We start from the raw sequence: 13,972 nt of genomic DNA, 5'->3' as shown, positions 1-13,972 counted from the left end.
CTTAAAGGGACACTTCACCGATTAGCATTAAGCTTTGTATCTTTAGTGCATCATTCCCTCAGTTTGCCTTGAGATGGGAGAAATACGGATTTCAATGAAACCCATGAATAGGACTTCCTGCTTTCAATGATGTAAAATGATGATTTCTACATCATTGAAAGCAGGAAGTCCAACATTGAAATCCGTATTTCTCCCATCTCAAGGCAAACTGAGGGAAAACATGACTGGTTTTCTAAAGATACAATGCTTAATGCAAATCGGTGAAGTGTCCCTTTAAGTTCATATGGAGGTCAAGGTAAGTGACCCAATACTTTTGCCAATATAGTACTGTATACAGTATATACTGTATTTACAGCGTCCCGTTACCTACAATCCTGGTTTTGGGTTGCCGGATCCACCCCCCCTCTCCCACTTTACGAATGAAACAGTCATGTGGAGCAGAATAGTACCAGCCTCTTCAGCACAATAAGGAAAAGAGCACTGCTGCTCCTGTGGCGGCTGTCTTGCAAGCTGCCGTGTCTGAATGTGTCAAAAGCCCTCAGCAGTCATCCAGGGCAGCAAGTGGCCCTCTCTTGGCAGCAGAGGCAACAAGCAGGCTTCTCCAATCATCCAGACCAGGGGTGCGTTTCCCAAAACTGTTAGCAATTCAGTTGGTTGGCGATGGAAAATTGCATTGCAACCAACAGAGGTGCTAACTTAGTTAGCAACTATGGTTTTGGGAAGTGCACCTGACCCCAGCATGCATTGTTCCCAACCAGCAAGAGCAATGAACGGGTGTCTCCAGTTGTCCAGAGCAGTAAGTAGCACTCCCCAACTGGCGAGAGCAGTGAGCGAGCCTCTGCAATCGTCCAAACCAGCAAGAATTGTTCTCCAGTCTGTGAGAACAGAGTGAGTGGTCTCTCCAGAACAACAAGCAGCCCTCTCCAGGTATACGGTGCCAGACTGCAGATGGCTAGCTCAAGATCCTGCAGCTACTGGTACCTCCTCGCCTGTGAGCCAGGGTTCTGGGACTGGGATGGGGCTGGCATCACAAGAGACTCCCCATCAGCACTCTCCAACTACATACAAGACTGAAAGACATTCTCTTCAGGATTAAGTTGATTAAGGGTGTGAGGTCCATGGTGTCACTTGACAAAATATAACACACAAAAAAAAAAAAAAAATGTTTATATACTTTTCACTCAAAGACACTTTACAGTCTTTACATATGTACAAACAAACAAACAAACAAGGACAAGGTTACATTAACCGAGAATAAAAACACATGAATTAAGCAGAAGACAAAACTAGAGAGGTGCATGGGCAAAGAAAAAAGGAAAGCTGGGAAAGTCCATTAACAGGAAAAGGAGGTGAGTTTTGCAGACCTGTTTGAAGGATGGTAGGTGTTTGACTGTTTGATGTGGTTGTGGAGGGTGTTCCAGAGGGCAGAGCCCTGTTGTCCCAGGTCTATAGCTTGGTCCTGATGGTCTTGAGTGTGTTTGTATCAATAGACCTGCGGCGGCAGGCGGAGGTGATAGTACACGAGGAGGTCGGAGAGGTATGGAAGGGCACATATGAAAAATATGTGTCTGCTAGGGTGTCTCAAAGGTATTTAGAGCTGTGTATGGATATGTGGGTTGTCACCAGGATATATGTACTCTACATGTGTGCAATGATCCCTGCTATGCCACAGGAGTTGGGTGATACAGTGTTCTGTGTGAGTTCTATTTTGAAATGTCTTGTAGTCTCCTTTAAGGAGCATATGTTTTTGTTATGATTTATGCCCCAATGTGTTAGCATCTTGTTCACCCTTAATGTCTGTTTCGTGTCCATACAAGCCTGTGACAAGCTGCCATGTTGTGCCAGTGTCAGAATGCCTTTGCCAGTTGTCTTCAATTTACAAGGATCAGAATCACATTGTATCTGTCAAATATATTCACACATGCAAACAGGCTTTTGGTTTCACTCTGGTCATATAGTGGACAATATATAATGTAATATAGACAATAAACACAGCGGCTATACATAACACAATAAACAATGTCAAATGCAGTATGAAGTGCAATACCATAATGTAGATGTGAAGCAGAATGTAATAACTGCATAAAGAAGCCTGAATAAAGATAACTGATGGCAATTGGAAAGCAGCTGCTTCTATGTCTAGTTGTTTTGGTGCAGTTAGGACCTGGCCTAGAGGTGAGTATGACCGTATACTTGAATCAGTAGACATATACTGTAGCCTATAGGCTACGTCTACTGATTCAAGTAGAACTCAGTAGAGCATGCTAGTTAGATCCTGCCGGAGGGGAGTTGAAAAGGTTGTGTCCAGGGTGTGAGGGGCCCTTCATTATTTTACACGTTTCCTTGTTCTTGACACGTCCTAAAGAGAGAGAGCAGGCGGCGGACCCCCAGTGATCTTTTCAGCTGTTTCCACTTTGCCTATAGGCCTACCATTGCCTGCCTTTAGACCTCTATAAAGTGTGATTGTAGAAAGCTGATCTTATGCCTTTTATGACTTGTCAAGGGCATTTGAGTGTTGAGTAAATTAGATGGTTTAGGTTCAGTCGGGGCTAAACCAAAATATCGCCATCTCGTGGACAAATGTCGCAAGATTGTGTAGGCTAGCAGCACCTTTCTCTAGCAGGACTGTCTATGAGCAGGACAGGTAGCCTACACACTACCTAACGCAAACCACGGTAAGCTATGCTATGATAAAGAATGTCAATGAGGCTCTTACTCACACATGTTAGACGTTAGAGAGAAACCCATAGCTTAATATTTGTTCTGTTAACGAGTATTTATTGATTATATCAGTGACGCAAACATGTGCAGTCCCTTCTTTTACTGATTCATGAACATTCTTTGCGAAACTCACTACTGTCCAGCAGGTGGCACACTCAGCCTTTGCCATTTCATTCTGAACTTCTCTTGTGTCAAAATACAATTATTCACGACATGATTACCGTGTTTACGGCATTCCAAGATAAAATACAGTAAACACTATTTACTGGTTGGCTCATGAAGTTTTCTAACTGAGGCTCTGTAGATCTCCTTAAATATCATCTAATAGAGAAGGTAAGTGTGCCTATGTGAGGAATGTTTGCCGTTGGATAACATCTAACTGTTTTTGACAAAACACGTGTCCGTGCAGTTTACAGAGAAGTAGTAGGCTACTACTACCAGGTTGGTTGGTTGGAGGATTTTCTTCCGTGATAGTAGTTCACTGTCAGTTTTAACGCAAGCAACGATAACCAACTATAGTGTTGACACCGAGCTTATTTTGTGAAACAGATATACTTCAGTGTATGCTTCTTGCTTGCACTTGGCAATTATTTGGAGAAGTCACCTAATCTTGCATACATGCATTGTCAATGCGCAATGGCTAACCTGTTGAAAGATCCCGTGACGAGGTAACAGCCGACTGTGTTACTTAGGAGAATCATGCGAAAAAGATGTAAGGCACCGACCTTCACTCGCTCTGCCATATCACCCACAATCACGAAATAAGAGCCAGCCTAGTAACATTTTCGTTTACTCTGTAAATGAAAATAAACGGGGAATGCTGGCGCCAGTATCTTGAGTAAATAGCTCATGTACTCCCAGTGGAAATGAATGTCAAAATAATGTCAAAGAATAACATTGCGCTCGGTAGCACTGTAACATCTACACACAAAATACTGATTTATTGATTTTAGCTGATATCAGTGTCTAGTGCAAAACATTATCTGCCACACGGTTTGAGTATGTGAACTTGAATGAATGGATATTGAGGTGCTAGTTGTGCATGCTGTAAAGAAATCTGGTTTAACTGATCATTAATCTGTTGCATGGACACCTGTTTGGATCTGTTTGAAAAATAAATGCTTTAACAAATAAATGCTTTATCATTTGTTTGATTGCAGCAGCTTGGAATCATCCCAAATGCTCCTTTGCCACATTGCCTCCAGGTCCCTAGCTCCTCGGTTGAGCGATGCTGTCAGGGCCCGGCCGCCTGCCTCAAGGCCACTGGTCGAGATGGTGCGGTACAATTCAGGTGTCCATCTATCTCCTACAGTAGAGGTTATCTTTACACTTACAGGTTTCATGAATTAATACTAACCTTATGACCTTTAGTTGGTAGAAATGCTTTGGCAATACAAAGTGTATTTTTGACAAGACATCAAAGCTCTATTGAATCGAATGGATGGGCTGCATTGCCTGTCAACATGATTTCTGTCAACAGGATGTTGGCTGTTGTTGGCCTGTACAGTAACCATACTTTGGATTGGGATTAGATAGAGACTTTGCTCATGGTATCATTAGCCTGCTTGACGGCTCTATGTCAAAATCTCTATCAGGTTATGTTATTGATCTTTTGTGAAGTATTAGGTAGATGTCACAACATTTTGTGATTGCAGGTGGCATTTTGAATGTCTGTCTCAAAAATAAAAAGATTGCAGAATACTCGGGAAGCTGTTGTGCAAGTGGCTGCACTGTCCATGCCACGTTTGACCCATGGTGGTTTCCTAATACCACCCCATCTCTCTCTCTCCCACTTGCTTCCTGTCACTTTTTGCTGTCCTCTCTGAATCGAGGGGGAAAGCTTATATATAAATATGAATTGAATACACAAGCTGGCTTAGCCAAAATCCAGACAACAACAACAACAACAACAAGAGGCCACTTTGGTCTAATCCTCTCATTTGTGTCTTGCAGACATGGCCAAGTTCCGGGAGGTGTTCTCTAAGGCCAAGCACATCGCCATCATCACTGGGGCAGGTGTCAGTGCCGAGAGTGGTATTCCCACCTTCAGGGGAGCGGGGGGCCTCTGGCGGAAATGGAAAGCACAGGTGAGAAGTCCAACATGCCCAAACTATCAGACAGTTGCTCCTCCACACACCACCCCCTGTCTGACACCCCTGATTTCTTTTCTTTGTCTTTGCCTTTCTACCAAGCGTGGGTGTGGATATGAAAGAGGCCCAATGTCCATTAGTTATGTTGCTGGTATCAGGTGGTGCGTCGGTGATCTCTTCGGTGGAGGAATGATTAGGCAATTTGTAAAGGATGCAATAACGCCTGCCTTCCGTTCGCCTTTCAAAATGTAAACTAAACTTAGTGATTTATCGCAAATCAAATTGAATTACTTTCTATCTATGCAAAGTGTCTTCGTACAGATCCATTTAATGACATTGCAAAGATGAGGTGTCAGTCAATTAGCAGCCTGTCATTTCTGTCTGTTTATCTCTGTCCTTTGGGGTACTCATGTCGCACGTGTCTACACGCCACTACAGACCTGTCAGTCATTGGCCAATCACAGTGGTCACTGCGAGCAAGCTCATGCATGATAATTGACGTCAATCATGGCAGCGTAGCTCTTATCTTATCTTGGGAGTATGGACATTTTTCCATACTAAAAGTTGGTCTCAAAAACCTTGTGGAGAGCGTTTATGAGCAAACCCTTAGTTTCAAACTTGTAATTGAATTTAGGAGTATTTATGACTTCTCCTTTTAACGTTTATTACTCATAAAATCTTGAAAGGCTCGCCAGTTATGAAATGACCTTGTGATTTACTCGGGGGTAAATATTGACTTGGGCAAGACATTTTCTTCAACTCATCATACATGAAGGATGTCAGACCACCATCAAAGGTCTTGTTTTGTCGTCAGGGTATTGGTCAAAGTTTATGTTTTATCTATGTGTCAGTGTTGAGTAAGTCTGCGTGGTTATTTTCCTCCGTGCTGATCCCGTCAATGATCCATGAGCTTGCAATAACAACTTGTGCAACACCAGGATCATCCATCCATCCATCCTAAGGCAATGCTGTTGGACCTCCACAGCTGTGCAGCAGTTTCCATTTACAAGAGCAGAGATCAGAGGCGCTGCAGATGTCTTGCTGTCATCACCCCCCAGCCCTCCACCACCCACCCCCCCACACACACACACATACACACACACACACACACACACACACACACACACACACACACACACACACGTACACACACCACCCACCCCCTGCTCTGTTGAACCCCCTCAGTAGTGTTTCCAAGCGTCTCTTCACCAGAGGGGATTTAAATGAATCTGTTACTTTCATAGTGTCAAGATTAATATCACTGCTGTTTGAATGTGTTGTGTGTGTGCGCGTGTGTGTGATGTTGATGTTATGGGAAAGTTTGATGTCTAATTTTGCTCCTTCTGAAGCCACACCAGCAATGAGATTACCGTAATTTCTTTGCTAACTGTATACAGTATGCTGCACCAAATGGCAGCAATAAATGAGAATGTGTTAATTCCAGTTGGAGGTGGATCTGGAGATCTTTCTGATCAGGATTACATATCTTCTTCATCCCCTGGCCTTATCTCTAGCAGGTCCTTCCAGTTCTGGACCCAGCACTTTTTTTTAATCACTCCTGGCCCTTCATCTTGACGGGACTTGTCCCTCCTCTCCCTCTCTCTCTCCCTCTCTCTCTCTCTCTCTCCCCCCTCTCTCTCAGGACCTGGCCACTCCAGAGGCCTTCTCCAGGGACCCGTCTCGCATCTGGGAGTTCTACCATCACCGGCGCGAGGTGACACTGAGCAAGGTGCCCAACCCGGCGCACTTCGCCATCGCAGAGTGCGAGGCGCGCCTCCGCAAGCAGGGCCGCTCCGTGGTGGTCATCACGCAGAACGTGGACGAGCTCCACACCCGCGCCGGCTCCAAGCACGTGCTGGAGATCCACGGTATGGACTCTGAGAGGAGGTCGATTTTTTTTAGCCGGGCTGAAAAAGAAGGAGAAATGTAGAGGAGCTGGGTTCCTTTTACCTGGGTTGTAGTACACCGCACTCTCAAACACCAAGGTGCCAGAAAAACGTCTGTAAAATATCTAGGAGAAAAATCTCCGCACCTGGGTTAATTCTAAAACCCTTCCCTTTAAAGCAAACTTTGTCGGCTCTTTGTCATAATGACTTTTTGTCACCTTTCCCTCGTTGAACTATACACTTCTTCAGTCAGGTGATCGCTCAACAATATCATCAGCATCGGCATGATCGAGGTAGCGTTAAAAATGCTCCCTGCCCTTACTGTGTTACCAGATTGTGTAAGACGACGTAATTATTCTTGTCACCGTTTTGTATCACAAATTATTTTTAACGCTGGGATTATGTAAAGCAGGGTGGTGTGGTGTGGTCTTGCTTTGAGCTTCTTCTTCTTTCCTCTCGACTTAGCCTTCTCCAAACTGTGCTGAATACATTACAGTAACCCCCCCGAGGTGCACTGAGAATCACAGCGCAATCAACACGCTGATAAAACATGCTAATTATTGTACTGCATTCATTAACAGACCTGCATATCATTAGGAAGGTGTGTAATGTTGTGGCTGCTGTGACATTCTTTCCAGTGAAGTTTCTGGCACCTTAATGTTCCAAAAAGGTATCTGTATGGAGGTCGTCTTGATTTTGATGCTGATTTGTTCCACAAATGGCATGCAGAGATAATGCTCCGACTGGAGAGAGTTGACACAGTGTCTCTTCTCCCTTCGCTCTAATTCAGGTAATTTGTTCAAGACCCGCTGTATCAGCTGCGGAAGTATAGAGGCCAATCACAAGAGCCCCATCTGTCCGTCGCTGCTGGGCAAAGGGTACGTTGCATCAGCATCTCACTCGCTCGATACACCGCATATGCATCAACAGCACTGGTCATTTCTTGATGTGTCTCTTTTATTTATTTATTTATTTCGTTTGTTTGTTTATTTGTGTTTTTGTTTTGAAACCCCAGCGCACCTGACCCAGAAACCAGCGATGCCCGTATTCCTGTCAATGATTTGCCCAGGTACATAAGCCAAGTCCACACCTGAGTGACTGAGGAACATTTCCTTTAGCTGCTGACACATCATGTTGTCCTCTAAGGACAATGAAGATGTGTTTTTTTTCTGTCTGAATTGAACGTCAGCCCTGCCCAAAGAAGGAATGCTGCTTCACAAGTGAAAGGGGAACATGCAGTACCGTAGACGGCCACAAGATGGCACCGCTGTGTGAATGCTGTGTTTAGCTGGGAGGGGGGTCAGTTTAAAAGAGCAGTCATATTCAGTGTTTATCCTTTAAAGTGAGTGTAATGGCCGCTGTGGGAGGGTTTCTCAGAACGTGTGTGGTCTAATTCTTAAATCGCCACGGGCAGCTGCAGCAAAGCAGAGTGCTCATAGCAAACCACGGGCCTCGTTGAAAAAAAATGTGTGATGTGATGTTTACCAACTGGCTAATTAATCTGCCCTAAAATGGGATCCTCACAGTCTCGAGCAAACATTCGGGGAAGTGAGAATTTGATGAGTTTCATTTAACCTGATTCCCTTCTAAGCAGACGAGTGCAAAAAGCATCATCTGCCTGATAGATGGAGTTGTTCAGTGAAGAAGCCAGGTCTGAGGATTATGTGAGGGAGAGAGGACTACTAAACAGCGCGTGTGTGTGTGTGTGTGTGTGTGTGTGTCTTATTCTATTCTGTGAAGGAAAAGAAAGGACTACTGGATAGTGTGTGACTGATTGTGTCCTGTGGTAGGGAGGTTACTACTGAGCAGTGTGTGACTGATTGTACTACTGAACAGTGTGTGACTGATTGTGTCCTGTGGTAGGGAGGTTACTACTGAACAGTGTGTGACTGATTGTGTCCTGTGGTAGGGAGGTTACTACTGAACAGTGTGTGACTGATTGTGTCCTGTGGTAGGGAGGTTACTACTGAACAGTGTGTGACTGATTGTGTCCTGTGGTAGGGAGGTTACTACTGAACAGTGTGTGACTGATTGTGTCCTGTGGTAGGGAGGTTACTACTGAACAGTGTGTGACTGATTGTGTCCTGTAGTAGGGAGGTTACTACTGAACAGTGTGTGACTGATTGTGTCCTGTGGTAGGGAGGTTACTACTGAACAGTGTGTGACTGATTGTGTCCTGTAGTAGGGAGGTTACTACTGAACAGTGTGTGACTGATTGTGTCCTGTGGTAGGGAGGTTACTACTGAACAGTGTGTGACTGATTGTACTACTGAACAGTGTGTGACTGATTGTGTCCTGTGGCGTGGCAGGTGCGAGGACAGCGGCTGCCATGGTCTGCTGCGACCTGATGTGGTCTGGTTTGGCGAGACTCTGGACTCCAACGTTCTGACGCAGGTGGAGAAGGAGCTGGACATGTGTGACCTCTGCCTGGTGGTGAGTCACTCACACACACACACACACAAATACACACACACAATTACACACACACACACACACACACACACACACACACACACACACACACACACACACACACACACACACACACACACACACACACACACACACACACACACACACACACACACACACACACCGACTGTGCTCTCTGCATGCACTGCATGACCTGGGTTAAACACCCCTGCCGGCAGACAGCAAGATGAGCGGGCACTAGTGGAGATGTAGTACATGGCCAAGCAACGATCTCTAGTGAATATGAAACGGATGCACCCAGTGTGTTTACAAATAGACAATAGACATGATCACTGATTGTACATAGTACATTAAATAGTGATGTATATAAAACAATAGCATAATGTGTGTAAATTAGTATGGCACATATGATATGATATCATACGGTTTGGTTGGTACATAGATTCCACAGGGTCAAATGCTATGAAAGATGTCTATGATGCCAAAGATAGTTTTGGTGTGAAATATATCTAATGGTGTGACTGTGAAGGTGCGAAGAAATCGTCAGCGGTTCTTTTGCTTTCTGCTCAGGTGGGCACGTCCTCAGTGGTGTACCCGGCGGCCATGTTTGGCCCACAGGTGGCCTCACGAAGAATGCCCGTGGTGGAATTCAACACCAACATCACCCCCAAAACCACCTACTTCACGTGAGTTATCTGATTCTGCTGCCCCGAGGTGGATCTCTTTCTACGCTCTCTCTACATGTAGCAAGCGATCAGTAGGCCACATGGCTGCGGTGGTAGAAGGACCATAGCTGATCGTATTAACACAGATAAAAAATATGGCGGTCACACTTTTACATAGACACCCTGCCCACAGGCAGATATTATCAACAAACTGTGTTAACTACACTTGATGGTTAAGGATTAAAATACATTCTTCATCTCACACCACTTTCTCCAACATTTTTGATACTGGTAGACACCGCTTCAACACAGCATATTAATACCATCTTGATTTAATAACAGAAAACAAGTGGAACATCAAAACATAGTGAAGGATCTTGTAAATATGTGATATTGAAAAAAAAGGACTGTAGATAGTTCTAATGGCTATTGCTGGTATTCAAAATACAGGCCAAAGTATCAACCTTAATCTCTAAGAGAGCAAACTGGTTAAACTGGTTAAACTGGTTATTTAGTAGAGAATTTTTTTAACAACCAAGCCTAACAAACAAACATTAAAAACACATTCCAAACATTTCCGTAGAGATCAATGTGACCACGCACTGGTGTATCACTAAAACCACCCATATCCAGTAGCATAAAATATAGATGTTAAAGATATTTGCAGAGATCTTGCTAGGCTTGTGTATTGTAAAATATATTAGCAGAGATCTTGCTAGGCTTGTGTATTGTAAAAGATAATAGCAGAGATCTTGCTAGGCTTTTGTAAAAAATATTAGCAGAGATCTTGCTAGGCTTGTGTGTTGTAAAAGATATTAGGAGAGATCTTGCTAGGCTTGTGTATTGTAAAATATATTAGCAGAGATCTTGCTAGGCTTGTGTGTTGTAAAAAATATTAGCAGAGATCTTGCCAGGCTTGTGTGTTGTACAAGATATTAGCAGAGATCTTGATAGGCATGTGTATTGTAAAAAATATTAGCAGAGATCTTCCTAGGCTTGTGTATTGTAAAAAATATTAGCAGAGATCTTGCTAGGCTTGTGTGTTGTACAAGATATTAGCAGAGATCTTGCTTGGCTTGTGTATTGTAAAAAATATTAGCAGAGATCTTGCTAGGCTTGTGTGTTGTACAAGATATTAGCAGAGATCTTGCTAGGCTTGTGTTGTACCACATGTAGCACAATGACCACTGGCAAGACCTTACTGTAAGTCACTGTCGCAATTGGCTGTTTACAGACATCACATTCGGGGGCCATGCGGGACAACGCTGCCTCTTGCCCTCGCACGTCATGAGTCGGAGGTCATCTGACTGCTCATGCACCTGAAGCCAGAGGACATTGACCCCTTCATGGGTCACTGGAGCTGCACAAATATGCCTCGTCTCTCTGGACAACTGGAAAGTTATTTCAACTGCCTTATGCGTCGGACTTTGTCGGTGGTCCAAATCTTTGTCGCTGGAGACATTCTCCAGTTTTAGGAATAGCTTCTATTTCTCGGGCTTAACTTGAATGGGATGTGGGACTGTGATAGAGGGGGTTTATCAGTGGGTTTGTAGTGTGATAACATGTAGTTTGCAGAGAGCTGTATTTATTATGTTTAGTGTGAATGAGGGAACAGCTGTCATCTCACATGGGCTGGTACGGTCACAATGCATTCAGTGCGGTCCTCGCTTATCACAGGTGCTGGGACACGGTTTCGGTGCCTTCTACACTGCTACTCTTACATTGTATATCAGTGCTGCTCCGTGCAGACGGTGCATTAGGGACTATTCACAGGATATTAACAGTCATGATTTTCAAGTGCTGCTTCTGCAAAGGGAGATTTAAAAAAAAAAAAGTCTGCCATCGCTAGGCGGTTGGACCCACCCAGTTCGCAGGGTGACTTATAAGGATGGTACGTGCTGAGAGCTCCAACAGTCCGTCTGGAAGTGACAAAGCAAAGTGTGTCATTATCTGTGCATGGGATATATGCAAGGGATCAGGCAGGTAGTGCAGCTTTACATGCCATGCAATGGCCAGTTACATTTAAAAAAAAAAGCATTTTCAAAGCAGTTTACAGTTATTGCCTTACTCTTACTTGATTAACCAAACATTGTATGGAGCACTTTGTGTAATGGTAGAACGATATGAATTGATCACAAATGGATTGAGAGAGGAAGCCACGGAGGCTTTCTAAATGAGTACCAAAACCCCAGGAGATTAAGAGGAGGGGGTAGGGATCCGTTCACACTGCTGCGTTTCTATAATGTCCGGATCATTCTGTTACATTCCAAACCTTAGTTAAAAACTGGAGGATCTTTATACTGGTGTAAGGAGGTGACCAAAGTGCCAATATATATTGCCTTTACATATGTCTTTTTTGTTGTTGTTGTTGTTTGGCTGTGTACGCACAATTCTCACAGTTTTCAATATTCCGACTCTCTCTGAATGTACTCCAGGGTGATGATTGACACTATGGCTCTACATGTTCAATTCAAGTGATGTGCTTCCTTGTTTCTTGTCACTTGTGCTCTCACTTCTGCTTCATGTCCTCGTGGTCGAGCAAGGGCACGTCTGTGTGTGGTATGTAATTGTATGTCCAGAGGCATTATTGGTGTCTTTTCAACACACTCCAAGGGTCTATGATATTAACTGTGTATTGGGAAAGGAATGTGACCCAGCTTTGACCAAATCTGGCGTGCATATTTCAAATCATTCTTCTTTAATAATGCTATAGTTGTTAATCGCTTGAACTCAGTGTTCTCTTCGGTGTGTACTGAAATCCGAACGCAATCCAAACTACATGTTGTTTACGTCACTGTCTAGGAAGCATAGCTATGCAGTGTGTGTACCAGGAGACTGACCATGGGCACATCACTACTGTGTTTCACTTCAGCTGAAATTTCGCGCACATTAATACAAACTAAACACATATAACACTCAGGACTCAGCATGATGTATTGGGAGACAGTGTATCCATTCAAACATTCTCTGGTAGATTGCAAAATGAGTGTTTTATACTTGATCTGGAATCATAATAAAGAACTTAGAGATGCATATCCTTGCCTGAACTGTGTGTATTTGGTGATCTTATATAATTGTTGGAAAATATTATGTAATTATCTATTTCATTGTTTATGCTAATGTTTATTACTGTTATGCTGCTGATAATGTCAAATGAATCAATTATGTCATGTCATTGACTTAAAGTAACACAGTGAAGGAATTTTGTCAATTTTACTTGGGAACTGGCTACTGTGTACCCAATTCATCTCTAAATGAGGAACAGGGTCTTGTTCCTACCCATGAAATCAGTGTTGCGTTCTAAATGTTCTGGAAACGTCCAATCAATGTCGGAGATTCCATTCTCCTTATGGTCAGTGTAACAGTAGTGCTAAGTTAATGTAATGATTATGATTGGGCTCTGTAGAGTTGATCTTAGCTGTTAGCTCAACCACTTTGAGTTCAGATCTGGTAATTGCAACGGCTGCTTACTTAGACGACTATCTGAGGTCCATCACTGAACATATGAGCATGCACTTTATCCACAGCCTCAAGTGACAAGAGAGCAATGCTCTCTCAGCACTTAATGATTACATAGCCCACCAGGAAGTCACTGCCATTTCCACTTATTTTGAATACATTAGTTCAAATTGACTTCACGCTCCGGCGAACAAACGAATAGGTGCCTTGTTAGCCGTAGCAGCATATGATAACATAGCACGGCTGTGATAAATGTCCCAGAAATATTGAGCAATATAGTTGCTGCAGTCCGGTGGAGATGGGCTATATGAGTGTGACCCCGTGTACTCCTGGAATAATGGCCGCTCATTCAGGGAGCACTGCGGAGGAGATAAGAGAGGAGGGGGGGTGGGGGATGATGCCAGTACAGTGTGACCCACTGATGAGTGAACTAATGGAGTCATTTCTTCTGCTTTGGGCTCCGTGAATATCCTTTCTCTCCTCCTCTTCTGGGCGAGAAAGAAAGAGCGGCCGATGGAACAAGGCACCTGATTTCAATAGAGAGGAGAGAGGCTCAACTTAAGACTGGATGCTCTGAAACTAAAGAAAGCGCATGTCTCGACGCACGTATTTGTACTGTTTGTATTTTTTATCTCTATCTCTCTTGCTCATCCATGCATGATCATCTAGGTCGAATATGACTTCTTGACCATGATAGGCTGAGTATCATAAATATTGA

The 13,972-nt window shown here is 43.7% G+C and overlaps 1 protein-coding gene across 1 annotated transcript; it reads left to right on the top strand.

Annotated features, from left to right (window-relative positions):
- The first annotated feature begins 2,933 nt into the window (after positions 1-2,933).
- LOC134073782 (NAD-dependent protein deacylase sirtuin-5, mitochondrial-like) lies at positions 2,934-12,830 on the top strand. Its single transcript, XM_062530355.1, has 9 exons — positions 2,934-3,054; positions 3,882-4,012; positions 4,675-4,808; positions 6,454-6,679; positions 7,488-7,575; positions 7,713-7,766; positions 9,007-9,130; positions 9,701-9,816; positions 11,030-12,830. Exons 2-9 carry the CDS (start codon positions 3,901-3,903, stop codon positions 11,100-11,102), a joined length of 927 nt encoding a protein of 308 aa, XP_062386339.1. The 5' UTR covers positions 2,934-3,054; positions 3,882-3,900; the 3' UTR covers positions 11,103-12,830.
- Positions 12,831-13,972: the final 1,142 nt, after the last annotated feature.

Source organism: Sardina pilchardus, chromosome 2, assembly GCF_963854185.1.
Source record: "Sardina pilchardus chromosome 2, fSarPil1.1, whole genome shotgun sequence".
NCBI lineage: Eukaryota > Metazoa > Chordata > Actinopteri > Clupeiformes > Clupeidae > Sardina > Sardina pilchardus.
Note: the sequence above shows the minus strand (reverse complement) of the source record. Positions and strands in the feature narration are given on the sequence as shown.